We start from the raw sequence: 27,654 nt of genomic DNA, 5'->3' as shown, positions 1-27,654 counted from the left end.
ATGGAAGATTTGTACTGATTTTTTGATTTTTTACAAAGAATATTAAATAAAAGTTTTTTTTTTGCAATATAATTTTATTTTATTTTTTGTTTACCTAACTCCAAATAATACCTCAATTGTATATTACAGATTCCTGTACCGACACTTACCAAGCAGCTTTAGTTCAGACTCAAACCACTTAACACAATCAGTTTGATCTGCAATCTACGTGTTACAGATTCCTACACCGACATTTATCGACACTTTTCTGTCGTGATTTGCCGATACTTTTATTTTTGAACATAACTCTTAAAATTAAACATATTTTACAGATTTCTGCACCAACAGTTACCGACATTTTTTTATTGAGACTCAAATCACAAAGCTTCATCCAATTAGTTATCAAATTTTTATTTTACAGATTCCTGTACCGACACTTACCGACCCGCTTTAGTTCAGACTCAAACCACAAAAACATTCACTTTGATCTGCAATATGCGCGTTACAGATTTCTACACCGACATTTATCGACACTTTTTTATCAAAACCAAAACAACAATGAAAAATTGTTTCATATAGATCGAAGTTCCATGAATATTTTTGTTTTATTTGAGATAAAATTCTCATTTCGACTTCAAGTAAAACTTTTTTTCAAACAGAATATAATTCCTCAGAAAATTCTAAGAAATTCCAGAGAAAATTATGAACGGAATTTGTAAGAAAAATCTAGTGGGCGCACTTTTCTTTAGGAAAGTGGGTTGTACATACTATATATATTCTTCTTTTAATTCTGATTTTATAGAATAAAATCCAAACAGTGATTTGTGAATTACTTGCAACAAATTTATTGGAACTGGTTTGAAATTTCAGAGACGGCTTTCGCGTTGCACAAGATTTTCCAAAGGGTGTAAAGTGCTTAATCTTCAGCACTATAATTTCAGCAAAATTGGACGCGGATTATCCGCGGGAAGCTTTTGCGATTAAGCAGCGGCATGAAGAAAGTTTTCCCTCTGGAAAACGGAAGAATGGTTTTCCAGAGAGAAAGAGTATAAGATAAAGAGAGAAAGTGAGCTAGAAGCTAGAGAAGGAAGCTAGAGAAAGAAAGAGTGAGAGAAGGAAAGAGAGAGAGAGAGGGACGTCAAAATCTGTGCTGAGAAAAGTTGCTGCTCTATAGATTCCACTAACTAATTCTTCTTCTTTTTCATACTATTATATTAAATCCATTTGTTAAAGGGGAACAAGAAATCATTTTTAAAGAAAGATAATTTTTTCTACTTTAAATCAAAAGCTCTCATTCACAGACATCTTCAATTATTTTCTCTCTTCCTGTCGCTCTCTCTCTCACTCTCTTTTTCTTTCTCCATCTCCTGCTCCCTTTCCTTCTCTTTTTTTCCGTTTTCATTGTAACATATTTTACAGAATTAAATTTTCACCTAATTAAGTTATTCTATCCATCGTTTTTAATAATTCTCACTTCCGTTCGTTATTTTAAATCTATATTTGAAAAATTCATTATTAAATTACTTTATACAGTCTACAAAAACCATTTTATAAATTTATAAAGTGACATATATTTAAATTTACAAATAAATTTGAAAAACGGTATTTCTGTTTAAATCCGATTTTCAATTATTGTTTATTAAAGCAAGTTTTCTGTAGATGCAGGAATTTATTAAATTTTTATTTTTTCTTATTTTATGCAAGAGGAAATATCGATTGAATTTACAAACAGTTTATATTTAAACAAAGATAATAAATCTAAATTACACTATCTATGTTATCTATAATTACATCTTTCAGGACAATTTGATCAATTTTTCATAAATTCGTCCGCCATTTTGAACTTTGAAAAACTAAGTTCAGATTCATAATCCGCCATATTGGATCCGCTATTTTGAATTTTGAAAAACTATGTTCAGATTCTTAATCAGTAACTCCAAGAATCCCTTGATAGCAATTTATACCAGAATCAATTAAATTTTTAAAAATGTTTTCTACCATATTGGATCCGCTATTTCGAATTTTGAAAAACTAAGTTCAGATTCTTAATCAGTAACTCCAAGAATCCCTAGATACCAATTTACACCGAAATCCGTTAATTTTTTAAAATTTTGCCCGCCATATTGGATTCGCCATTTTGAATTTTGAAAAACTAAGTTTAGATTCGTAACCAGCGTCATCAGAAAACCCTTGATACCAATTTACACCGAAATCCGTTAATTTTTTTAATTTTGTCCGCCATATTGGATCCGTCATTTTGAATTTTTAAAAACTAGGTTCAGATTCGTAATGAGAGACTCCAAAAATCCCTTGATACCAATTTATACCAGAATCTGTTGAATTTTTAAAAATGTTGTCTGCCATATTGGATCCGCCATTTTGAATTTTGAAAAACCAAGTTCAGATTCATAATCAGCGACTGTAATTCTAAAGACATTAGTTTATCCAATTTCTGGAACAGCCTTCAAAATTGTTGTGGGACTTTTGACTTTATTTACTTTTAAATTTTAATTTCTTAAAAAGCTGTTACTCAGGAACGTTATTTCAAAGTTTACTCTAAATAAATAATTAAGAAATTTTATTTTATTTCCTTAAAGTAATTTTAATTTATACTCGTACTTTAAGCTGATAATTCCATTTCACAAAATTAAAATTCCTTTAAATATCGTACTAAATGAGCATCTCTTAAATATTGCATTTAATTTTCAGGAAACGTCTGTTCCAATATATATATATATATATATCTTGAATATAATAATAAAATAATAAATTATATAAAATGTTAAATTTAAAATTACTCGACAATTTCTATTTACAGATGGTGAGTAAAATTTGTCGAAATAAGCAGGATAAGCTTCAACGTGTGGTGACTAAAAGTTTTAACCGCATCCGAAAGCATTTACAGATATGGCTATAGGGTAATACACGCGGTTTACTGGCAAACGACATATATTGCTTAAAAAAGTAGTTCTACCAAAGTTTTCTAAAAAAAAAGAATACACACTCCATTAGCCATTTCAAGTTTGCAGTATCAAACGTTTTCAAAACTTTTTTTTTGTTTTTGTAAAATTTTCTATTTCTACATTAAATTGTAAATTTAATTATTATGTTCTAATTTTCAAACTGGCCATTATATTAGTCTTGCGTAAAATTTTCTGTCATTATATCTGTATGTATATACTATATGTATATGTATCCTTTAGTTTAATTATTCAACATAAATTTTGATGTGAAATTTTATTGTTAATAAATAGTTAATGATGCCGTTATAGCTTTTGGATGTTATAACTTTCCAGTCGGTAATTTTGAAATTGAACCGTTAATAATGTAACATATGAAGGCGCCCAACCGCGTTTCCTTATTTATAGGAAAAGGTGTGGTATCACGTGTGTATTTTTCTATTAAATTGTCGTATAAATGCGCCATTAGCACGATTTTATTTATTTTTTTTTAATGTATAAATTATCATTGACATTTAGATGTAGGGAATGTCGGTCAGTTCAAGACTATGAATGTTAAATAACACTATTAGTTATCATTTCTTAAAAATTTATTTTTAAAATATTTTTTTTATTAATATTTGATAGAAATGTATCAATCGAAGCCGGTAGAGCAATTTTATTGGTGAAATTAACCATTAATTACGAATTCGAGGACTGTTTCACAAAATTCAAAATGGCGGATCCAATATGGCGGACAAGTTTTTTTAATTCATTAAGTTAGCATGAAATTTAATTTAAAAATTTTTGTCTTTTTAATATAATTCTACTACGAATTTACTTTTGACCAACCTTCTTTGATTATGGACGCAGTTTAAAAAGCAATCTGCTCTTTAAATAAAAAATGGTATCACCACCGACGCTGATATTTAAATAAGCGTCTAATTAAATGGATGTTTAGTTTCAACTCCGAGAGGCAAAATCAAATATTTGGACGTTCTTTTTTAATTTTTATACAAATTCTAAAAAGAAACAGAAAGGAAAAGTTTTTGTTAAATTAAAAAGAAAATAAATAGATGACATATTAAATTACTTTAGCCACCAACATTTAACATGTTTAGTTTGTAGACCTTGAGAGAGATTTAAAAGGGTCGCTGAGGTTAAAGCGAAAACAAGAGAGAGAGAGAGAGAGAGAGAGAGAAAATTAGTCACATCTCTCGGGTTGATATTCGGTACTAAAATCCGGAAATCAAGAATGGATGACCTACATACAGATGTTAGTTTAATCCTGTGAACAAAATTAACATAACGTTAGCTAATTATATTTACCATTTTGAACACCTTGTCCTTTATTTATATTTCAAATTTTCATTCCATGAAATTTTCACCAGATCGGAAAATTAATTTCAATTGAAAACTTTACTTTCTAAACATTAAATTTTGTTCTTAAAATAATAAAAATCATTTTTAGATTCCTATTTGTAATTTTAAAATAACTTTCTCTTTCTCTCTCTTTTTTGTTCTTTCATATTTGCTTTTCGAAGAAAAATATCCAACTATCTAATTTTCCATTATTCAAATTTAAAGCCGCACATTTCCTTCTGAATCAAGTCAACACTCCATCATTCTAAAATTCGAATATAACAAACGACGAAAATTTTCCCTTCGGATCTTCTGCTTGGTCAGGTGTGCTTCATCGCCTATACGTGTGGTGTTCCGTACCGACAGCATAATGTTCTATCTAGACACAGGATCATGTGGTCTCGTGTCTGTGGTGATGCTCTCTTCTTGCTCTTGCCTCCTAAAACCGCTCATGCTGTTGTGAGGTACCAAAAACTAGACGCCTCACAATTCCCATTCCCTCCAACTCGATCTCCTCATGCTTCCCATTCTCGTTTCGAGTCTATTTCTCTCCTCTCTCTCTCCGTTGAACCCGTTAAATCTTCCTTTTTTTCCATGCCAAAACACGACCCCCTTGGTTGGAATGCTTGCTCATTCCAAACAGATGTCACGTTATGACTCTTGCGCGACCAACTAACTACACAGCCTATAGGGGTCGACCTCCATCCTCTCCCTTTTCTTCGCGGCAGTAGTCGCGACTTCGTAGACTTCACCAGATGTCATGTAAAAAGTTTCCTGCTCGAAATTTCCTACCCAGCAGAGAAACTACTTATCGTCTGCTGTGTGTAAGTATATATATATATATAGTGTGTACATAGATATATTCGCCCTGGGAGTACCAACTTGGAAGTAAGCATCGTTAACTGTTGTACATAAATTTACATAAGTTTTTCATTATTTTACCACGAGCTCCAAGGGCAAAACACTTTCTAACGAGTTTTGCAATAAGTGATTTGTTTCCCTCACTTAGTCATACAATTTTCCAATTTAGGTGCCAACAAATTACACAAATTATTATTTACAGCGCAATACAATCACTAAAAGTTTGTAATTGTATCAAAATTTCATCGGCGAATGTGAATAAAGAGTTGCTGTGTCGTATTTTATAGATTTCTGCACCGATATTTACCGACACTTTTAAATCAAGACCCTGTTGCCAAAAAACAAACTATTCTGCTCTTAATTTTCTACAAAACAGATTCCTGCACCGACATTTACCGACCCTAATTAAAGACCCTAATAACAAGAAGCTAACTATTCTGTTCTTAATTTTCTATTTTACAGATTTCTGTACCGACATTTACCGACTATGGATAAATTGGCGTTCTCTGTTATCGACCGCGAAGAATTACTGAGCGCAGATATCGGAAATCTGTGATTTAATTAGTAGTTCACTTGGGACTCACTACTGAAAAGGAAGCGCTAAGACACGAAGCTTACCTGCTTGACAGGCCGGACATTTAATTTCATTCTTGCTATGATAGCCGTTGTAAACACATCTTGACACCTAATATCAAAATTTTGGTTTTCATTAATAAAATTGTGAACCATGATCAGACAAAATGCGAAAAAAATGAAAGTGTGAATAACGTGTTAATCTCCTAACCTGACACTCTCTGCAGACTATTAGGAATTTTCCTAATAGTATTCAGAATTAGGCAAAAAAATGAAAGTGTGTATAATGTGTTAATCTCCTAACCTGACACTCTCTGTGGACTATTAAAAATTTTCCTAATAGTATTCAGAATTAGGCAAAACAATGCGAAAAAAATGAAAGTGTGTATAATGTGTTAATCTCCTAGCCTGACACTCTCTGTGGATTTTTAGGAATTTTCCTAATAGTATTCAGAATTAGGCAAAAAAAATGCGAAAAAAAATAAAAGTGTGTATAATGTGTTAATCTCCTAGCCTGGCACTCTCTGTGGACTTTTAGGAATTTTCCTAATAGTATTCAGAATTCGGCTAAAAAATGAAAGTGTGTATAATGTGTTAATCTCCTAACCTGACACTCTCTGCGGACTATTAGGAATGTTTTTAATAGTATTCAGAATTAGGCAAAAAAAAGAAAGTGTGTATAATATGTAAATCTCCTTACCTGTCACTCTCCGCGGACTATTAGGAATTTTCTTAATAGTATTCAGAATTAGGCAAAAAAAATGAAAGTGTGTATAATGTGTTAATCTCCTAACCTGACACTCTCTGCGGACTATTAGAAATTTTCCTAATAGTATTCAGAATTCGCCAAAAAAATAAAAGTGTGTATAATGTGTTAATCTCCTAACCTGACTCTCTCTGCGGACTATTAGGAATTTTCTTAATAGTATTCAGAATTAGGCAAAAAAAATGAAAGTGTGTATAATGTGTTAATCTTCTAACCTGACACTCTCTGCGGACTATTAGAAATTTTCCTAATAGTATTCAGAATTCGGCTAAAAAATGAAAGTGTGTATAATGTGTTAATCTCCTAACCTGACACTCTCTGCGGACTATTAGGAATGTTTTTAATAGTATTCAGAATTAGGCAAAAAAAAGAAAGTGTGTATAATATGTAAATCTCCTTACCTGACACTCTCCGCGGACTATTAGGAATTTTCCTAATAATATTCACAATTAGGCAGGCATATCTTTGAAATTTCTTTCAGTAAATCTTTTAGATATTTTTGTGTAGAGTAGAATACCCTGGCGCTAATTAAACAGATTCCTACACGAACATTTACCGATATCTATTAACTCGAACCGTAACCAAAAAAAAGACAAATTTTTTTTATGTATATATTACAGATTCCTGCACCGACAATTACTGACACCATTCATCTAAAGCAAGACGCATTTGTTTCTTTAAGTAATCGTAACAGATTTAACTTTTACGACGCAAAGGAGATTAAATTGGTTTATCATTTACATTTGAATATAATTTAATTATTTAATGTTACAATTTCACATTTTAAAATCGAAATGAGAAAAAGGCAGTTTATATTATGCTATCAATTTAACGTTTGTTTTATGTTGAACGCGACGCTATAAAAGATATGAAGTCCTTAAAACTCAAGTTTTTTCTATTTTCAGTGGATGCTTTTCACGATACTGATATGATAAATCAGTACACTTTATGCTGACATTTACAACTCGCTCAAAGTACCAGATCTATTTCAATTTTTTTCAATCATTTCTTTTTTCACTCTTTTTCTGTGTCTTAAAAAAATGTTTGATACCAATATGTACAGTAGTAGAAACAGTGGGGTTTAAATTTTTTAGTTTAAAATATTTGAATATTAAATAATTGTAAATATTCCTTAATATCACTTTAGACTCATTTAATTTTAAAGTAAAGTGATATTCCATAATCTAATTCGAATAAGTGCAATATTTTAAATCGTTATCCCTACAATTTATTTTCGTTTAACTTGATCCCATTATGCTAGATTGATGAATACAAGACAAGGAAATTAATTATTTTCCATTCAATTTATTTTAACTCGCATTTGTCATTCTTATCTTCCATGCGTAATTATTTTACGTTGAATGAATTTTTGTTTCAATTAAATTCCCATTTGTTGATCAAAGCTTTTATTAATTAATCAAGCCCGCGGATCAACGTACCATTATACCGATTAAATTGAAATCAAAAGGCTGAGAAATATTCAAACAGAATATATGTGCGTAATGTTGATGTATACTAAATACATTGTTTAAATATTAAAATTTAAAAAAAAATTTACTTTGGATGACTATGTAAAAAGAATAAAAACAAGAAAAAGTCTTAAGGGTACTTCAGTGAGTGACAATATATAAACCTTGTACACATTTTGTTCGTGTATCGATTAATCGTAAAATTTATGTGTATATTACACCCTCAAAAGAAATTAGTCGTTCAGCTGTTCAATATTAGCCCCAATTTTTGTAATGTCGATCATTTTTCAGAATTTAGAAGCGTTTACACGCGCGTGATTAATGTTCTTACTGAAGCATTCCGCTTCTTAATCCCGTCGACGATTTTAATAACCCGACCCCCTTCGGCGTGCGACAAACTGCGCAACGTTGTCGACGTCATTCCTCGTATTTACGAAAATCTATATATCAAAATCAAATATTTAATATCCTCTCACGTCATATTACCCCACATTAGCTTTCTGACAATACGCTGGAGATGTTCTACAGGGTTAATGTGAATTTTAAATTAAAAAACAAACAACTATTAAAACTTTCTTGAATTTTATAAGCGAGAAACTGTAACTAAAGTTTATAAAAAAGAACCTGGCCAAAATCTTACAATGTAATTAAAATATAATATCACTCGGCGGTTTTTGGATCAGCTGATTATGAATCTGATGATCGATTATCACAGGCTTCGCACTCATCTACTAAAACCAACTATTTACTATTTATTTACGTTATTTTTTAAAAATTTTGTCAGTTTTGTGAAGTTTTTAAATCGAGTTTTTTTGGTGGTCAAGTTTAATTTTTTGATAGCTATACTTATTTACTACATTTTTTAGTTTTAAAGCTACTTTTTTAAAATTAATTATCGAGTGTAAAGTCTTTTATCAAAATTCAAAATGGCGAATCGAATATGGCGGTTAAATTTTATGAAACTTGGTTCTTTTTATATTTTTAATGTTTATTGCAAAAATTTTGAACTATGGGCAAAGTAAAGTATATATTTTGCTCAAAGAAAATTCCCAAAGCTATTGTGCATATTGCTTACTTTTATCCCTCTTTTCTTTTGAGACACACTTGATGAGAGTTTGATGAAAACCTAATATGACTCGTGCCTCGCAGATAATTTTATCTGTTATTATTGCCACGCTTCTCAGGAATGTCATATTTAACCCAGTGATTAATTAAGCCGAAATGTTTTGCTCGTTGTCCGAAAATATTTTCTTCCCTCTTAAAATCCACCGACGCAATATTCCTTTCGTCCTCTCCTTTTGTCATTGCAATCTCATTTCATCTTTTTTTCCCATCTCTCTCTCTCTTTTTTTTTTTGCTCTCCCAATGGCAAATAATGTGAAATAAAACGAAATTGTTCCCCTCGGCGCTTAAAATGTGAGATAAAATAAATTAGCAGCATTCGAAAATTTATTTCAATATAAACCGGACACTAATTTGTTTCCGAGTTAAACACTGAAATGCTCAAGAATTCAAATAAATTGAGAATTTAATTAAATTTGCAATCGGGAGAATTTAAAAATATTTCAACTCATCAACCACAAAATTTCAAAATGCGCAAATGCGAATATTTTAAATAAAGAGAAATACATTTGAAAACCTGCGTTTAATATGAAAAATAAAATACCTAATTAAATTCCTTTAAAAATCACTTCTTTTTTTAACAATTTTATATACAAATTGTTAATATTAGTAGATTAAGTTTCTTTTTCGATTATTTGAAAATAAAACTTTTAAATAAGTTCTAATTTTATTTGTACACAGGGGGAGTGGGCGCGGGAAGAAGCAAGTTTTGTGAGTCTAAAAAGCTTTTTGCAGTTGGACGATTGTCCCTGAAACTCGAGTGATTTCAACGTGAGGCATTAATGCATTTCGGCGTTGTGCGATAAAGTTTTTAGCGATTCTGCGGCAATTCCCGCCAGCCGATTTAAACTCATGGGTATAGGTATGAAAGCGAGGGTTTTGAACTGGCTCGCAATTAATTTTGCGGCCAGTCTCCGACGCTATGTTATCTCTCCCTTACCCACAATTACCTTTTTTTTTTTAACCATTTCACGTGTTTTAATCCACTTCAGCGTAATGAAGAACTTTTCTGAATTAAACATTGCTTTATTGCTGATTGGCAAAATGTATGAAAATGAAAAGTTAGTTTGAAGAGGAATTCCTTATTTTGAAGTTTTAAAGGTTTTTAGTTAGTATAGTTACGATCTGGGGTTTGTGGAATTTGGAATTTTTTGTAATCCTTATTTTGTGTTTAGGATGGGGACATATTTATATAAGACTGTCTTAGATTGGTCAGGGTCCTTCATCGCCTGCCATTCTGATGATCCTTCTGGTGATCTGCAGTCAGCCACTGTTTGAATTCCAAAGCCAAACATTTGTCAGAAACACTAATTGTAGACTTAGGTCAAGTAAATTGTTCCCTAGCTGCTGTTTTAGCTAATTCATTAATTATCTCCATCAAAAACCATCTAATCTTGAAACTAATTCCAAAAATTAAAACCAACTAATTCCAAATTGCAACCAGCTGGACTTAGGTCAAGTAGTTCCCTAGCTCCTGTTTTAGCTAATTCATCATTCAGCTCCATTAAAAACCATCTAATCTCGAACCTAATTCCAAGAATTATAATTCCGAATTGCAATTATCCCAACAATTGCAAATTCCACTACATGATATTGACAAGAAAATTTCTGATTCACAAAATCCTTTGATAGGTCAACATTTTTCTTTTAAGCGTTGAAGTTAATTCTCCAACAAAGAGTTGTAATTGAAGCAGGGAACATAATAGGGGTTGGTGGTAGGTTGAGCGTGAGGAAGAGATGGAGAGGTGGGTGAGGGTACTCGCTTAAATATTACCAGCACTTTGCAGTTCTTTAGTCGCTCCGCTCCGCTATTAAAGCTTGCTCGACCCGTTCCTGCGAGTTAAGTCGGCGACAGACACGATTCTAATTAAACTGGCCACCCACTTTCTCCTCACCATAGGAGTCTCAAAACCTAGCGACCTCTACTCTCGACCTTACTGTTATTGTTGTAATTATAGTCAACGCGTGTAGTCGCAGTTTGCCAAGTTGTTGTTCTTGTTTTAGTAAAGTTACACTTCTTGGGAGTAGGTACACGAAAGAAGTCACTTTCCACCTTCTCTCTTATTGCGTGACGTTTCTCAAAATTCTTCTCTACAAGATTTCACAGCTTATATATACGTTAAGAAGGTTTACAACGCGGCGCTTGTAAATTGTTTTGGGACATTAATCCAATAAAATCTTGTTAGAATCAAGGAAAGTAGAAAATTGCAGCAGAATGTTTTGGTGGTTCAGTCAGTTACGAAGTTAGTGGAACTAGAGAGTGCTTAGGACAATGGTACTTTTTCGTTCTTCTATGAAGACTTTTGGCTTTCCATGACCAATTGCCATCTGTCGGAATACAAACCGTCTTGTTCAGGCAGAATTCCCTCTGATGATATTTACTTCGACGTCAAATGCATTTTGATTTGGAATTCAGATTGACTTTGGCGACCTATTCATTTAGATTCCGAATTTATTTTGACGACAAATTCATTTTGAAGTCTGTTACAAACCAGAATTTATTAATTATAAATTTTAGGTGACAGGCTGATGGTGGCAGCGGTGGGACCTTTCCTACTCGTAGCTGCCATCCATATCCTATGACACAAACATTTGCAAGTTTTGTTAATTTCTCTGTATTCTGTTCTGGAATAATGTTTAAATAACTTTTATAATCGAAAATTCCAAATCTGTTTTTATTCTTCAAAACTCCTGAAAGAGTCAAGATGATTAAAACACTGAATTAAACGAACCATCGCAGGTATCTTTTAAAAGTTAGATCCCCCAAAATTCAACAAGGTCCTTCAGACCTAGGCAGCTTGGTACCTCCCCAATTTAGAACAAAGTAAAATCAGTTTACATAATCGACCCCCAGGATTGTATTTGCAATTTTTCGTCAAGATACAATAAAACCAGAAATAGTATTTCAATTTTTAAATAGAATTATAACGTTAAATGTCACACTCCCGAATCTTCTTTATTTTTGAATTACCACTGACAAGAGACACTGCTGACCACCAACGACGAATAGCTGGTTTTATTTTAGAAAAGTCGTAACCGAAACAACCACTTGATATCTATACGAGGTTTAAGGGTTTGACCAAGACGATTTAAGAGCGTTACGTTTTCTCGTTTGTTCCTCCTGTCAGGATGTTATTTGTCCTGTATACCCCAGGAGACGTAAAACTGAACGAATTACAATTGCACACATGTACTTTCATCTCCTTCATACAGTTGCATTCGATTCCCATTTCTACTTATACTTAAATTTCAAACTCCAATTCTCATCCAATTGAAAAGTTTCTGCCGTACTGTTTACAGTATTTGTAAACTTCTTCGAAATAAAAAAATTTAAGTGTCTAACTTATTTACTAATTTTGTTTTCAATATGAAAATTCGATTCAAGACCGAAGGTTAATTTTATAGTAAAATCTCAAATGGGTTGTCAATAACAATTTTCGATCGAGTATGATAAATTCATAAGCCAATTCAAATGATCGATTAGTGTCAATTTTTTCATCGGGGTAATTTGTTGTTTTGGGTTAAATTGAACTACACCAAAGATGTGTTTGTGTTCAATGTAAAATTCAAACTGAGGGACTATTTGTGAGAGGAGCGTTAGTGCATTTCGTACAAAAGGTGAATGAACAAGTACAATGTACATAAAACACATGTATATGTTTACGTGCATGTATAAAATACACTCACGCGCCAAATTCTTGTCGTTACTGGCATCCATGGGGTACTATTGCCCAACAACGCCCTCCTGGCTATACAAGAGGGGGTGTAATATTTAATTTCTTGCCCGACTGATTTTCTGCGTTGGTCCTCTCCTCCCATGTTACATAGAAATCCCAATGGGCCTCAATGTACATCTACATGCTTCACTGTACGATATGATAAAACACCGAATAAATGGCTTTTGGGATCGTAACTTTTTTTTTCCAAAGGGAGAGTAACTCTAACTTAATTTATGTTACTCTTTCCACTGTCTCCTCTTTTCTTCTTTTTTTTTTATTCCTAAAATTAATTTAACGAAAAATACCCTTTTATAGAAAAGGTGTAAAATTTGAATAGAAAAAAGAAAAAAAAAACTGTTGTATCTACAATGTCCAAAACCTTAAAGAAAACTTTTTCCAAAAAGAAAGAAATTAAAAAAATTATCTTTCATTTGCATACGACATTCTACATGAGGGATTTTACATTGTCAAGATATCTCTGACATGCAGACACTTCTGGGGATCTTATTTTCTGTTGTGATAGGAAATGTGGCGCAGAAAAAGTGATGTGAGATCGATAAGGAAAAAAGGACGAATGAAAAAAGCTGCATGGGATATAAAGGATAAAGTCAACTGACGAAAAGCTGAAGTGTGGACGAGGGCTGATATCCAGACTGTCGCGTCATGAGCTCATTATTTTCACTTGGCTGGACTTTGAAAAAATTCCTTTTTATCACGTTTGAAAGAATCTTGCTTGAAAATTGATTTCGAGAAAATTTTCAATTGACAAAGTGAAAAAAAAATTATTTCCATTACATAATTCAATATACTAGTTAGCAAAAAACGGAACATAATAAATATGTAAGAAATTAACTAAATCAATGTATATGTATGTAGATTATAAAAAAGGATTATGGAAACAATTATGAAAGCTTTCTTTCTTTTTTTTTTTGAACGTGACATGAAAGTATGTCGCAATTGTGCAACCCATTTTTGTTGGATAGATGCAAGAAGAAATTGGTAAATGATATCTGAAGTCACGTCCACGCATGAAATTCGTGGCGTATGCAAAATTGCGACAAAAAGTATGAAACCGACACGTAGACTGTGTGAGCTGTTATGCGAAACACGTTTGTCCCTAGTGGGAGATAAGGTCAAAAAGCATAGTCCTGAAAGGATGCAAACGTCCAGATCTGCAATATGTGTCCAGAGAAAAAGCTAAAACGATGCTGCTTGTTCGAAAATTCACAATCTTCCCCTCCCCCTGTATTCATTCCAATCTACTTTTTCCACAAAGGAAGAGTGTATCTATCAAAGAAAATTTGTTCTGTGAGAAAAAAATTCATTGGATCTATTGTATTTTCTAAAATAGAGACAATACCTGAAGCTAGAGATCCTGAGAAAAGTATCGTCCCTGACAATGTGGAAATTAAAGAAAAGTATTTTTGAATAGAGCACTTCATTGTACTCTGGAACAATACATCAATTTACCGAAAAGTACATAGTAAGATTTCGATTAATTTTTTTTCAATTTCTGAAATTTTAGGACAATTGTATTTAGGAGGGTACTTCTGTCAACACCTACCCACAAAGCACCGAAGTTTTCCTGAAACTTGACAGTACCCCACCCAGCGAGGTTAGAAACATTGAGTAGCAATGTTCATGGAAGAATTTTCTTCTGATGACGCTTTTAAGTTTGTGCTAATAAGATCGTTTAATTAGGATCAATTGTATCGATCATCGCAACAACTGAGTTCCGCATAGCATTTGTATAACATTTGAAGAAAAATGCTAAAAAATAAAGAATAGATGTTTTCTACCTGAACTGTATATTCACAAAACTTTTTTAAAAATAAAAAAAATCGACAGTCCTAGACTTTTTTGAAAATACTGTAAATATTCTGAGTGAACAAATAAATTCTTTTTAAAATCAATATTGCCTGGAAAAAAAAACTACCAATGGAAATATCCTTACAAGAAAGACAACCTTCACCTCATATCAATTAAATTGTTTAATCGATTTGTATTTCTAAAACAGTCATGTAAATAAATTTTTTTGATTTTATCTTGAAATGCAAGCTACTTTATTAGTAATTGTATTGTTCTATACTTAATTAGTATTGTTGGCATTGTAGGCAGATGGAAAGTTTAGTTTTATTGTGACCAACGTTAAGAAATGTAGTTTTACTTGGAAGAAATAATAAAGAAAGAATTGTAAGTACATACCTGAAGATACTACTAAAGAGTAATTTTAGAAAAAGCAGTAGATTCTCTTCTTGTTAAGGGTATTCTTATATTTTTTAAGAAATTAACAAATTAGAAAAACAAAGTATTAATTAGCAAGTGAATAAATTAACTGGATTCTTTAAATTATCTTTCAGAATTAAGCTGCTACAAAGGGATCAAAATGAAGTTATCTTACATTTCAAAAGAATCCACGTTACTTCTATGGCTTTTGTACGTTTTCAACGCCAGAGAAGTATTTGCATTAAAATGGAAAGAAAACTTGCAGAAAGCATTAAATGAGAAGACAAAAATGCATCAACAGCTTCTTTTGTACGAGAATGATTTTAACAACAGTATTATTTATCAGATCGAAAGTAAAATTGCCAAAATGATGCCAACTCGTGTTGTAAACTTCAAGAACATGATAGCAAGAGACAAACAAAATTTGCGACTGGATCCGCATGTGCTACGAGTATCTAGGGTGGTCATCATCCCATCAGAAAATACACAAAACGTATCAGAGCTATTCAAAATACTGGACTCCGTTGCAAAGATGTCACAACAGAAAAAACGTCCAAAAGTACTAATTGCAATAACCAATGCCACAAAAATTCCGAAGTACAAAAAATTCTTTCAATTGTGTTGGTCGAAACAATTTTTGGACATCAGTATCCTAAAGTTAGAGCACCTAAAAGAAAGTGAGTTAACACCATTTGCTGACAGTTTCAACGGAATTGATGCTGACTTACGCTACTATAATCCATTCACAATGCGGTCTACTAAAACCCAATTGAAGCAGCATACAGTTTTGTTTCCAAATAAACTTCGAAATATGAATGGTTACATGATCAAAACAGGTGTATTTCACTTTCCACCTTATGTCAACATCAGTCGTAATTCAACAGGTCATATTCTAAAAGTACATGGTCCTGACATCAACTTATGGACGACCATGTCAGAAGTAATTAACTTCTCCCTAAAAATGAAATTGTACAATCTTACAAATTGGCCCTTACCAAATTGCACCAAGGAATACACCACTGGATTAGTGAGAAAGTTAATTTACAATGAACTGCAATTTATGGGAATTCAATCTCTCTTCATAAAATCGTGCGTTTCCAATTTTCACGAAATAGGAAAAGGTACAAGGTCCTCTAGAATGGTAATATTAGTACCAAATTTCCCTGCTACGTGTTCAGAATTGATTGAATGGAATCTATCAAAAGTGGCACTTGTCTTCGGTTTAATTCTATCACCATGGCTGATGAGCAGATGTCTAAGTTTTGAATCTCAAAAATGGAAATGGACGTACTCTGTTCAAATGTCATTGGGATTTGCAACACCCCAAATGCCAAGGAAAATTTTAGAAAGAATTGTATTTATATTAATGACATTTTTCTTCTTATTTCAATCGTCCTTTATCCATTCAACGCTTTTAAATTTTCAACTATTGAAAAAAGTCGTGCACGAAGTTAAAACATTAGATGAATTGATAGCAAAGAATCTAACTCTCTATACAGATTCTCTTGCAATCAAGTTTGACAACGATGATACCGCCTTTAAAAAGTTTATCAACAAGGCAATATATTCAGAAATGTTATTCGTTGAATGTGCACAAATGGCAAATGATTATCAAAATGTTTCATGTTATGGCAGAGAACATTCAGCATATTTGGTTATGCAAAGGATAAAAAATTCTGGTCGACAAATAAATATCAAAGTCTTTATGATAGATCGTATGGTGCCGGGAAGCTTCATATTTTTTGCAGAAGGTTCACCATATCCAGATCGTTTTAGTTTTGTTTCATCTGTTCTTATTGAATCTGGAATTAGCGAAAAATGGGATGCTGCATATCTTCCAAAAATGTCACTGAAAGCAAATCAATCTGACTCGTCTGAACAGGATATATCGCTTACGTCAAAAGTCTTAAAATTAATGATGATTCTCCTTTCTCTTGGATAATCATGTTCCATTCTTGTTTTTGTTTCTGAAATTATTATCCACAAGTACTTTAAGTATTAAATGAAAAATCTATTTACCTTTTAATCTGTATTAAAATGAATGATACTTTTTTCTAGATTGTAAAATAGTATACTACTTTCTTCTGTACATACACACATGCTGGTTTGTCGATATTTTTCTTCTGCAAATAGAAGGCAGAAGACAAATCAATAATAATTTAATTTATAAATTTCGCATACTTTCTTATGTAAAGACACGTACAGGATTAATATTTGAAGACAAGCGCATAAATAAATTGAAGTTTTACGCAATTGTATACAAATCTTCTTAATCAAACTCAATAATTTACAGGATCCTACTTAAAAAATTATTTTAAATGATAACATGAAATAAGGTTTTCATTATTGTTTGCCTTCTAGAATTGTATTTTTAAAACAAAGTGAATACATTTTTTTTATCTTAACATGCTGGCTTTTTATCAAAACAATAAGCAATGTTAATATTGACATTGCAGGAACAATTGTATTTTTTCAATTCTAGTCAATTTGCAACAATCTAATACAATGTCGGAAATATTGTACTGCTTACTCTTAGTTCAAAACTCAAAGAGGAGGCAAATGAAAGGTAAGTTGATTGCAGTCATTCAAATTTTACTGGCACATTAACTTTTACTTTTATAGAATTAATTTTTTAAATATTATTTATAACAATTTATATATTGGTCGGGAAGAATTAATGCAAAAAATAATCTTCCAGACGTGCAAGACGCTACATAAAAAACAAAATGAAGTTATCATATATTTCAAAACAATGCACTGTACTCCTAGTGCTATTGCACTTCTTCTATGATGAAAATGTATCTGCATTTAAATGGAAACAAAACTTGGCGAAAGTATTAAATGAGAACACAAAATTTTATCAACAAATCCTTTTGTATGAAAATGATTTCAACAACAGCATTATACATCAAATTGAAAACAACATTTCCAAAATGATACCAACTCGAGTTGTTGATTTCCAGAACACAATAAGTGGAGATCAGAAAAATTTGCGACTAGATCCTTATTTGCTTCAAGTCACAAGAGTGGTAATCATCCCTTCAGAAAATACAAGAAATGTATCTAAGATATTCAAAGTGCTTGACAATGTTGCCAAAATGTCACAGCAGAGAACACTTCCAAAAATTTTGATTGCAATAACCAATGCAACGAAAATTCCAAAGTACAAAAAATTCTTTCAATTGTGTTGGTCAAAACAGTTTTTGGACATCAGTGTCCTAAGGTTGGAACAACATAAAACAGGTAACGAAACACCGTTTACTGACAGATTCAACAAAATGGATGCTTACTTGCTTTACTATAATCCATTTACAAACAGTGTTTTTAATAATCCACTACAACAAAACACCAATTTGTTTCCCAACAAACTTGATGATTTAAATGGTTACGAACTTACTGCTGGTGTGTTTCCATATCAACCTTACGTCAATTACGATCGTAATTCGACAGGTCATATTCTAAAAGTACATGGCCCCGACATCAACTTATATACAACCATGGCAGAAGTTCTAAACTTCTCCCTAAAAATGGAATTGTTCAATTTCAGCACATGGCCCAAGGTAAATTGTACTAAGGAGTACAATACTGGTTATATGAAAAAAGTAATGTACAACGAATTTAAATTTGAAGGGGTTCAATCAGGGTTGGTAAAAGCATGTGTTAACGATTTACTTGTATTTGGGAAAGGTACAAGAGCTTTTAGGTTGATAATATTAGTACCAATGTTTCCTAACGAAAAAATCAATATGACGACTAAATGGAATCTATATGATATATTTGGCATCTCCTGTTTAATTTTGTCACCTTGGTTAATAAGCAGATGTCTAAATTTTGATCCTGACAAATGGAAATTAATGTACGCTATTCAAATAGCACTGGGTAGTGCAACACCTAAAATGCCAATAAAAATTATTGAAAGGATTACATTTATACTGATGATATTCATTTTCTTATTCCAATCATCAAACATCTTTTCAACACTATGCAATCTTCAACTAAAGAAAGAAACAGTTCACGAAATTAAAACATACGAAGAGTTGTATGACAAGAATTTAACTCTCTATACACATTCCACGAATGATAAATTTGAAAACAATGATACGGCTTTTGAAAAGATCTTTAACAAGGCTATTTATTCCGAAAATTCATTCTTTGAATGTGCTAAATTGGTAAATGATGAACAAAATGTTGCGTGTTATGGCAGGGAACATTCGGCACTCTTGGCAATGGAAAGAATAAGAAATTCTAGTGGAGAAGTAAAAATGAAAATTTTTAATAAGGCTCAAGTAGTTCCAGGAAGTGTAATATATTATTCAGCAGGTTCACCATACCCAGAAAGATTTGGTCTTGTTTCTATTGCTCTTATTGAATCTGGTATTAGTGACAAATGGGATGCTGAATACCTACCAAAAGTTTCTCAAGGGCAAAGTGAAATTGATTTGTATTTAGGAAAATTTTCTCTTCCCTCAAAAGTTCTGAAGCAAATGATAGTCCTACTCTTAATTGGACATTTATGTTCATTTCTTGTTTTTGCTTTTGAAATTTTTATTTACAAGTATTTTAAAAGCTTTGATTTTAGTTTTTGATTACAATTTATTGTTGTGTATAGTCACAATTTTTAAGCAAACAGCAAAAAGCAAACAAGCAAATTTTTTAAGCAACCTTAACTCATTCTTATTATAATATAAAATCTCAGAATTGTTCTGCAAAACTTGTTATGCAAGATAAAAGAATCCTTCACAGGGTGCAATGTTGCAACACATTGAAATTTGTTAATTTATTAGGAGATTTATATTATGGATAATTATAAAATTGAAAATTTTCCTCGCTTCATCAAACACGACGTTAGAAAAAAAAGTTCCTTGATAATTTTGGTGGTACACAACATGTCGTTAATAAATAAATAATTTGGTAAAGAAACATTGTTTTCAATATTACAAGCGTGCATTGTGCTAAACTATTGTTATACGTACACATAGTTTGACGCATCCCTCTGAATTCATTAAATCGTATATTGATCCAGTTCTATTTTTTAACACATGTGTTGTTTTTCTAGTTGTTATAACTAAGTTATTTTTATTACCATTTTTGTTAATTATCAACTACAATTTATTGTTGCTATAATTTGTTATTTAAATTTTGTTATTTATTAATTACAACTTGTTATTACAATCCCGTTACCTGTTCATAGTTTGTTATTATTTGTTACAATTTGTTATTTGTTAAAGTTACAACTTATTATTACAATTCTGTTATTTGTTAATTACAATGTCCTGTCATTAATTATTAATCATTGTGTTTTTATTTGTTATTCCATTAAAAGTTACAATTTGTTTTTAAAACATACACAAATGCTGATACTAGATCAATATTTTTCGCATAAGCAAATTAAAATTTTACGCAAATCTAAACAACCGTTCTTAATTTAATTCAATATTAGTAATTTAATGTTTCCCAGAAAAAATATATGTTTTCAAATTATTAAATGAAATATAGTTTTCATTATTATTTGGCTTTTAGAATTGCATTTCTACAACAAAATGAATAAAAATTTTTTATCTTAAAATGCATGCTGTTTATCAAAACTATATCCATTAACATTGACCTTTCAGGAAAAAATGTAATGTTTCAATTCTAGTCTTTTTGTGACTATCTAACAGAATATGTGAAATATTGTACTGCTTACTTTTAGTTCAAAACTCAAAGAGGAAGCAAATGAAATTTGGTAAGTTGATTGAAGGCATTGAATTTCTACTGGCACATTAACTTTTACTTTTATGGAAATTAGTTTTTAAATTTTAATAACAATTTATACATTCGTTAGGAAGTCTTAATGCAAAAAAAAAAATCTTCCAGGTGTAAGAGGCTATAAACGGAACACAATGAAGTTATCATATATTTCAAAACAATTCACAGTACTTCTAGTGCTGTTATACTTTTTCAATGATGGAAAAGTGTCTGCATTTAAATGGAAACAAAACTTGGAGAAAGCATTGAATGAGAAGACAAAAATTCATCAACAACTCCTTTTGTATGAAAATGATTTCAACAACAGCATTATTTATCAAATTGAAAACAATATTTCTAAAATGATTCCAACCCGAGTTGTTGATTTCCATTGCATGATGAGTGGAGAACAAAAAGATTTGCGACTAGATCCTTATTTGCTTCAAGTAACGAGATTGGTAATCATCCCTTCAGAAAATACAAGAAATGTATCAAAGATAATCAAAGTGCTTGACAATGTTTCCAAAATGTCACAGCAAAGAACACATCCAAAAACTTTGATTGCAATAACCAATGCCACAAAAATTCCGAAGTACAAAAAATTCTTTCAATTGTGTTGGTCGAAACAGTTTTTGGACATTAGTGTCCTAAAGTTAGAGCTACAGAAAGAAGATAAGGAATCAAAGATTGCTGACAGTTTCAACAAAATTGATGCTTACTTGCGGTACTATAATCCATTTACAAACAGTTCTGTTAAAACTCGACTACAACAGCGAACAAATTTGTTTCCTTACAAATTGAATGATCTAAATGGTTACGAACTTACTGCCGGTGTGTTTCCATATCAACCTTACGTCAATTACGATCGTAATTCGACAGGTCATATTCTAAAAGTACATGGCCCCGACATCAACTTATATACAACCATGGCAGAAGTTCTAAACTTCTCCCTAAAAATGGAATTGTTCAATTTCAGCACATGGCCCAAGGTAAATTGTACTAAGGAGTACAATACTGGTTATATGAAAAAAGTAATGTACAACGAATTTCAATTTGAAGGGGTTCAATCAGGGTTGGTAAAAGCATGTGTTAACGATTTACTTGTATTTGGGAAAGGTACAAGAGCTTTTAGGTTGATAATATTAGTACCAATGTTTCCTAACGAAAAAATCAATATGACGACTAAATGGAATCTATATGATATATTTGGCATCTCCTGTTTAATTTTGTCACCTTGGTTAATAAGCAGATGTCTAAATTTTGATCCTGACAAATGGAAATTAATGTACGCTATTCAAATAGCACTGGGTAGTGCAACACCTAAAATGCCAATAAAAATTATTGAAAGGATTACATTTATACTGATGATATTCATTTTCTTATTCCAATCATCAAACATCTTTTCAACACTATGCAATCTTCAATTAAAGAAAGAAACAGTCCACGAAATTAAAACATACGAAGAGTTGTATGACAAGAATTTAACTCTCTATACACATTCCACGAATGATAAATTTGAAAACAATGATACGGCTTTTGAAAAGATCTTTAATCAGGCTATTTATTCCGAAAATTCATTCTTTGAATGTGCTAAATTGGTAAATGATGAACAAAATGTTGCGTGTTATGGCAGAGAACATTTGGCACTCTTGGCAATGCAAAGAATAAGAAATTCTGGTAGAGAAGTAAAAATGAAAATTTTTAATATGGCTCATATAGTTCCAGGAAGTGCAATATATTATTCGGCAGGTTCACCATATCCTGAAAGATTTGGTCTTGTTTCTACTGCTCTTATTGAATCTGGAATTAGTGACAAATGGGATGCTGATAACCTTTCCAAAGTTTCTCAAGGGAAAAGTGAAATTGATTTGTTTATACAAGAAATATCTCTCACCTCGAAAGTATTAAAGCTAATGATAATCCTACTTCTAATTGGATATTTATGTTCGTTTCAAGTTTTTGTTTTTGAAATTTTTATTCACAAGTATAATATAAACTTTGATTGCAATTTGTTGGAGCTTATAGTGTTACTCTATTCTGTGTTCCAGTTTTTAAGATTACGCGGTAGTCGTGGTTAGCGTCCAACGGACTTATGAAGTAACACATCAAGACATATTGATGACATTGTAGGCTGAAGGAAAGTTTAGTCTTATTGTAAGCCGGGAAGCTTCATATTTTTTGCAAAAGCTTCTGCATTTCCAAATCGATTTGGTCTTGTTTCATCTGCTCTTATTGAATCTGGAATTAGCGATAAATGAGATGCTGCATACTTTCCTAAAATTGCACGAAAAGAAAGTCAAAGTGATTTGTATAAACAGGATATTTCTCTTACGTCGAAGTGTTTGACATTAATGATAATTCTCCTTTCTCTTGGATATTCATGTTCCATTTTCTTTTTGCTTTTGAAATTATTATCTACAATTACTTGAAAGTTTAAAGGTAATTCATCTATTTACCTTGAACTCTGTTTTTATAAAAATGATACCCTTCTTTGCAAAAAAACCTACTATACTTTTTTTCTATAGATGCAAATTTGCTTGTAGATCAATACTTTCCTTCCACAAATAGAAGAAACAAAAGCAAATCAATAATGTAATTTCAAAAATTTCGCAACTTTTCTTACATAAGGAAACATGTTGAATGTAATTATTCAAAAATAAACGAATAAAATTTAAATCTATGTAGTTAATTATATTATATATATACTGAAGCCTAATAATCCCAAACAAAAAGTTCTCAGAATGCCTGCGATCTCTTCGGGAACCTATGAAATTTCAGTTGACTCTTGTTTGCAAAAAACCTGCTAGTTCCAAAAATATCAAAAAACAGTTATTCCATAATTTTTGAATCTTTAAACCATCATGTTCTATGCTGACTTTTTGGAGAAACAAAAGTCCAATAAAAGTTTGCGAAAAGTTTGCAGATTTTTTACATGGGAGTGCAATTAATATCAAGCCAGGAGTTTTGATGTCGAGGTATAAAAACGTGCACTGTCAATATTATTGTCCAGTACACACCATTAGAATTCGACTGTCGATAAAACCAGTTGAAGAGCATTTTTCAATTGCTTCTTTCTCCTCTGTAAAAAAAACCCCCAGTTGACGGTGATCCAGACAAATGCGAGCACTCTTAATTTCAAGTCGCTCTGTAGACGCAAAATTTTTGTAAAAATAGTATTGACTTACAGTTTGTAAGAAAAATTTCCATTAGGACACTTGTAAAGCAACAATAATTCACCTTTTTCGCACACGTACACTATTGTAGGTCAATCAATATTTTTTTGCTGAAAATAGAAGGAAAAAATAAATCAATAATTGAACTTGTAAAATATTGTAAACATTCTGTTGCAAAAACTAAGTCATAATACAATTTTCCACTATTATAATATAATTAATCAATAACTCAGCATTTTCTAATGAAAAAACTACGTAAATTTTTGTATTGCTACTGCACGACCTTAATTGTTATTTTATTCCTCAAGTTGTTTATATCTTCAGTAAAATAAAAATCTTATCTTGAAATGCAAACTATGCTTATTGAAAAGAAAAACATCAGCCCTTTCTAAGAAAGTGGACATTCCTTTCCATTTGAAATTCAGTGATATCATGACCAAGGAGTCAAAAGCGTTGAAAATTAAAGATTAGAAAATTGGCATAAAAATTATGTCATGTAATATTAAAAGGACGTTAAATACTGATCAGTAAGTACTTAGGATTTATCATCGAATATCATATTGATAATTATTTTGATAATTAAATTAAGAAGTAAATTCAATTAAAAAAGTTATTCATTGAAATTAGATTTCTTTGCTTACTAACAAGATCGTAATTTGATTCCAGTAGATAAATATTTTTTGGACCTTAGACAACAAAACGTTCATCAGATTTTAACAGCTACACACAAAAGAACATGATTCGTTACGTTTTAAAGCACACCATTTTACTTTTATGCCTATTTTATTTCATCTATGAACGGACAATTCTTGCATCCGAATGGAAGACCCATTTTCAAACAACTTTAATGCAAACGGATTTTTATCAACAATTTCTTTTGTACGAAAATGATCTCAACAATACCGTTATTCATGAAATCGAAAACAAGTTCTCCAAAATTATACCAACCCGAGTTGTTGATTTCCAGAACATGATAAGTGGAGATCAGAAAAATTTGCGATTGGATCCTTATTTGCTTCAAGTGACAAGAGTTGTAATCATCCCTTCAGACAGTACACGAAACATATCAAAGATAATCAAAGTGCTTGACATTGTTGCCAAAATGTCACAGCAGAGATCACGTCCTAAAGTTCTGATTACTGTAACCAATGGCATAAAAATTTCGAAGTACAAAAAATTCTTTCAATTGTGTTGGACGAAACAGTTTTTGGATATCAGTGTCCTAAAGTTGGAGCAACGTAAAGAAAATGAGTGGAAATTGACTGACAACTTCGACGAAATTAATGCCCACTTGATCTACTATAATCCATTTACAAAAAAATTAACAAGAACCAACTTGAGGCAGCAAACAGATTTGTTTCCAGACAAACTTCATAATCTGAACGGTTACAAAATGAACGTTAGTCTATTTGACTACCGACCTTATGTCAACATTGAACGTAATTTATCCGGACATGTTCTGAACCTACATGGTCCTGACATCAACTTATGGAAGACCATGACAGCAGTCATGAATTTCTCCATAAATTTTCATATATTCAACTTGACAACCTGGCCAAAAGTAAATTGTACCAAAGAATACAACACTGGAATGCTGAGAAAAGCAATTTACAACGAAAATCAGTTATTTGGTGTTCAATCAACACTGTTTAAATCATGCGTTAACGATTTACTGGCAACAGGCAAAGGAACAAGAGTTATTAACATGGTGATACTGGTACCAATTTTTCCCAATGAAAATAAAGAATTGCAAACTGAATGGAATCTGATAAATGTTGTACTCATATTCTTTTTATTTCCGATACCTTGGATTTTAGGCAGATATCTTGATCTCAATCCTCAAAATTGGAAATTAATGTACACCGTTCAAATCTCTCTGGGTTTGACAGTACCCCAAATGCCAGTGAAAACTATTGAGAGACTATTAATGCTAACAATGATGTTCTTCTTCTTATTCCAATCATCATACATCTTTTCAACTTTATCAAATTTTCAACTACAGAAAGAAACAGTTTACGAAATTCGAACATACAGAGAATTATACGAAAAAAATTTAACTCTTATTACACATTCCACTGGCTATAGATTCAACACTAATGATACTGCTTTTGAAAAAATGTTCAACAGTGCAATATTTTCCGAGAATTCATTAGATGATTGTGCACAAATGGGAAATGATTATCAAAATGTCTCATGCTTTGCTAGAGAATTGCCGGTAATTTTGGCAATGGATAGAATAAGAAAATCTGGTCGTGGGTTGAGAATGAAAATTTTCCCCCGGCTTCAACCAGTGCCGGGAGGTGTAATTTTTTATGCACCAGGATCACCGTTTTTAAGTCGATTTGATAATGTTATTAATCTTCTTATTGAATCTGGAATTAGTGACAAATGGGACGCTGCAAATTCACCGATAATTTCTCGCAAACCAAGTAAAATTGACTTGTTTAAAGAGGAAATTTCCCTCACTTCAAAAGTTTTTAAATTAATGATGTTTTTCTTTTTGTTTGGATATTTATGTTCTATGCTCGCATTTGGTTTGGAAATTTTCATTCATAAGTTTTTGTAAATTTAGAATATCATTGCGTATTAATGTTTAATGAATTCACAAGCAGATAAATTATACTTTTCCGATTATAATTAGTATAAATATTAAACTTTGCACTTTATACAATGTAAAAAAATTTTTAATGATTAAAAAAGATTTAATTCATTTGATTTCTTGTCTCCTAGATGTTAAAGATTTTTTACTGATTACAGACTATGAACAGAATAAATCTTATAGTTTTCAAGGTCGCTGATTACGAATACGGTGTCAGTTTTTCAAAATTCAAAATGGCGGAACCAATATGGCGGACGCTATTTTCAAAAACTTATCGGATTCACTTGAAATTTGTTAATCAGGGGTTTTTGGGGTCGCTGATTATGAATCCGATGTTAGTTTTTAAAAATTCAAAATGGCGGAACCAATATGGCAGACGCTATTTTCAAAAACTTATCGGATTCACTTGAAATTTGTTAATCAGGGGTTTTTGGGGTCGCTGATTATGAATCCGATGTTAGTTTTTAAAAATTCAAAATGGCGGATCCAATATGTCGGACGTTAAAATTCAGAATTAATCGGATTATCATGAAATTTGTTAATCAGGGGTTTTTGGGGTCGCTGATTATGAATTCGATGTTAGTTTTTCAAAATTCAAAATGGAGGATTCAATATGGTGGACGACATTTTCAAAAATTGTTTGGATTCACTTGTAATTTGTTACTCGGGGGTTTTTGGGGTCGCTGATTATGAATCCGATGTTAGCTTTTAAAAATTCAAAATGGCGGATCCAATATGGTGGACGACATTTTCAAAAATTGTTTGGATTCACTTGTAATTTGTTACTCGGGGGTTTTTGGGGTCGCTGATTATGAATCCGATGTTAGTTTTTAAAAATTCTAAATGGCGGATCCAATATGGCGGACGACTTTATCAAAATACTATTTAATTTGCTTGAGAGAATTGTTAGATATAAGTTTTTTAGGTCACTGATTACGAATATAATATCAGTTTTCAAAAATCAAAAATGTCGGTTCCAATATGGCAGACGTTAAAATTAAAGATTGATTGGATTGGCATGAAACTAGTTAATCGGAGGTTTAAAGGGTCGCTGATTTTGAATATATGGTCAGTTTTTAAAAATTCAAAATGGCGAATCCAATATGGCGTCGTCTTTTTTCAAAATTCGATTCAATTTG

General features: G+C 31.6%; 1 protein-coding gene across 1 annotated transcript; it reads left to right on the top strand.

The window, feature by feature from the left end:
- Nucleotides 1-20,675: 20,675 nt before the first annotated feature.
- On the top strand, nt 20,676-24,335 carry LOC122513136. Its single transcript, XM_043629410.1, has 2 exons — nt 20,676-20,741; nt 20,873-24,335. Exons 1-2 carry the CDS (start codon nt 20,732-20,734, stop codon nt 22,819-22,821), a joined length of 1,959 nt encoding a protein of 652 aa, XP_043485345.1. The 5' UTR covers nt 20,676-20,731; the 3' UTR covers nt 22,822-24,335.
- The last annotated feature ends 3,319 nt before the right edge of the window (nt 24,336-27,654 follow it).

Source organism: Leptopilina heterotoma, unplaced genomic scaffold (genome assembly GCF_015476425.1).
Source record: "Leptopilina heterotoma isolate Lh14 unplaced genomic scaffold, ASM1547642v1 Lhet_1, whole genome shotgun sequence".
NCBI lineage: Eukaryota > Metazoa > Arthropoda > Insecta > Hymenoptera > Figitidae > Leptopilina > Leptopilina heterotoma.
Note: the sequence above shows the minus strand (reverse complement) of the source record. Positions and strands in the feature narration are given on the sequence as shown.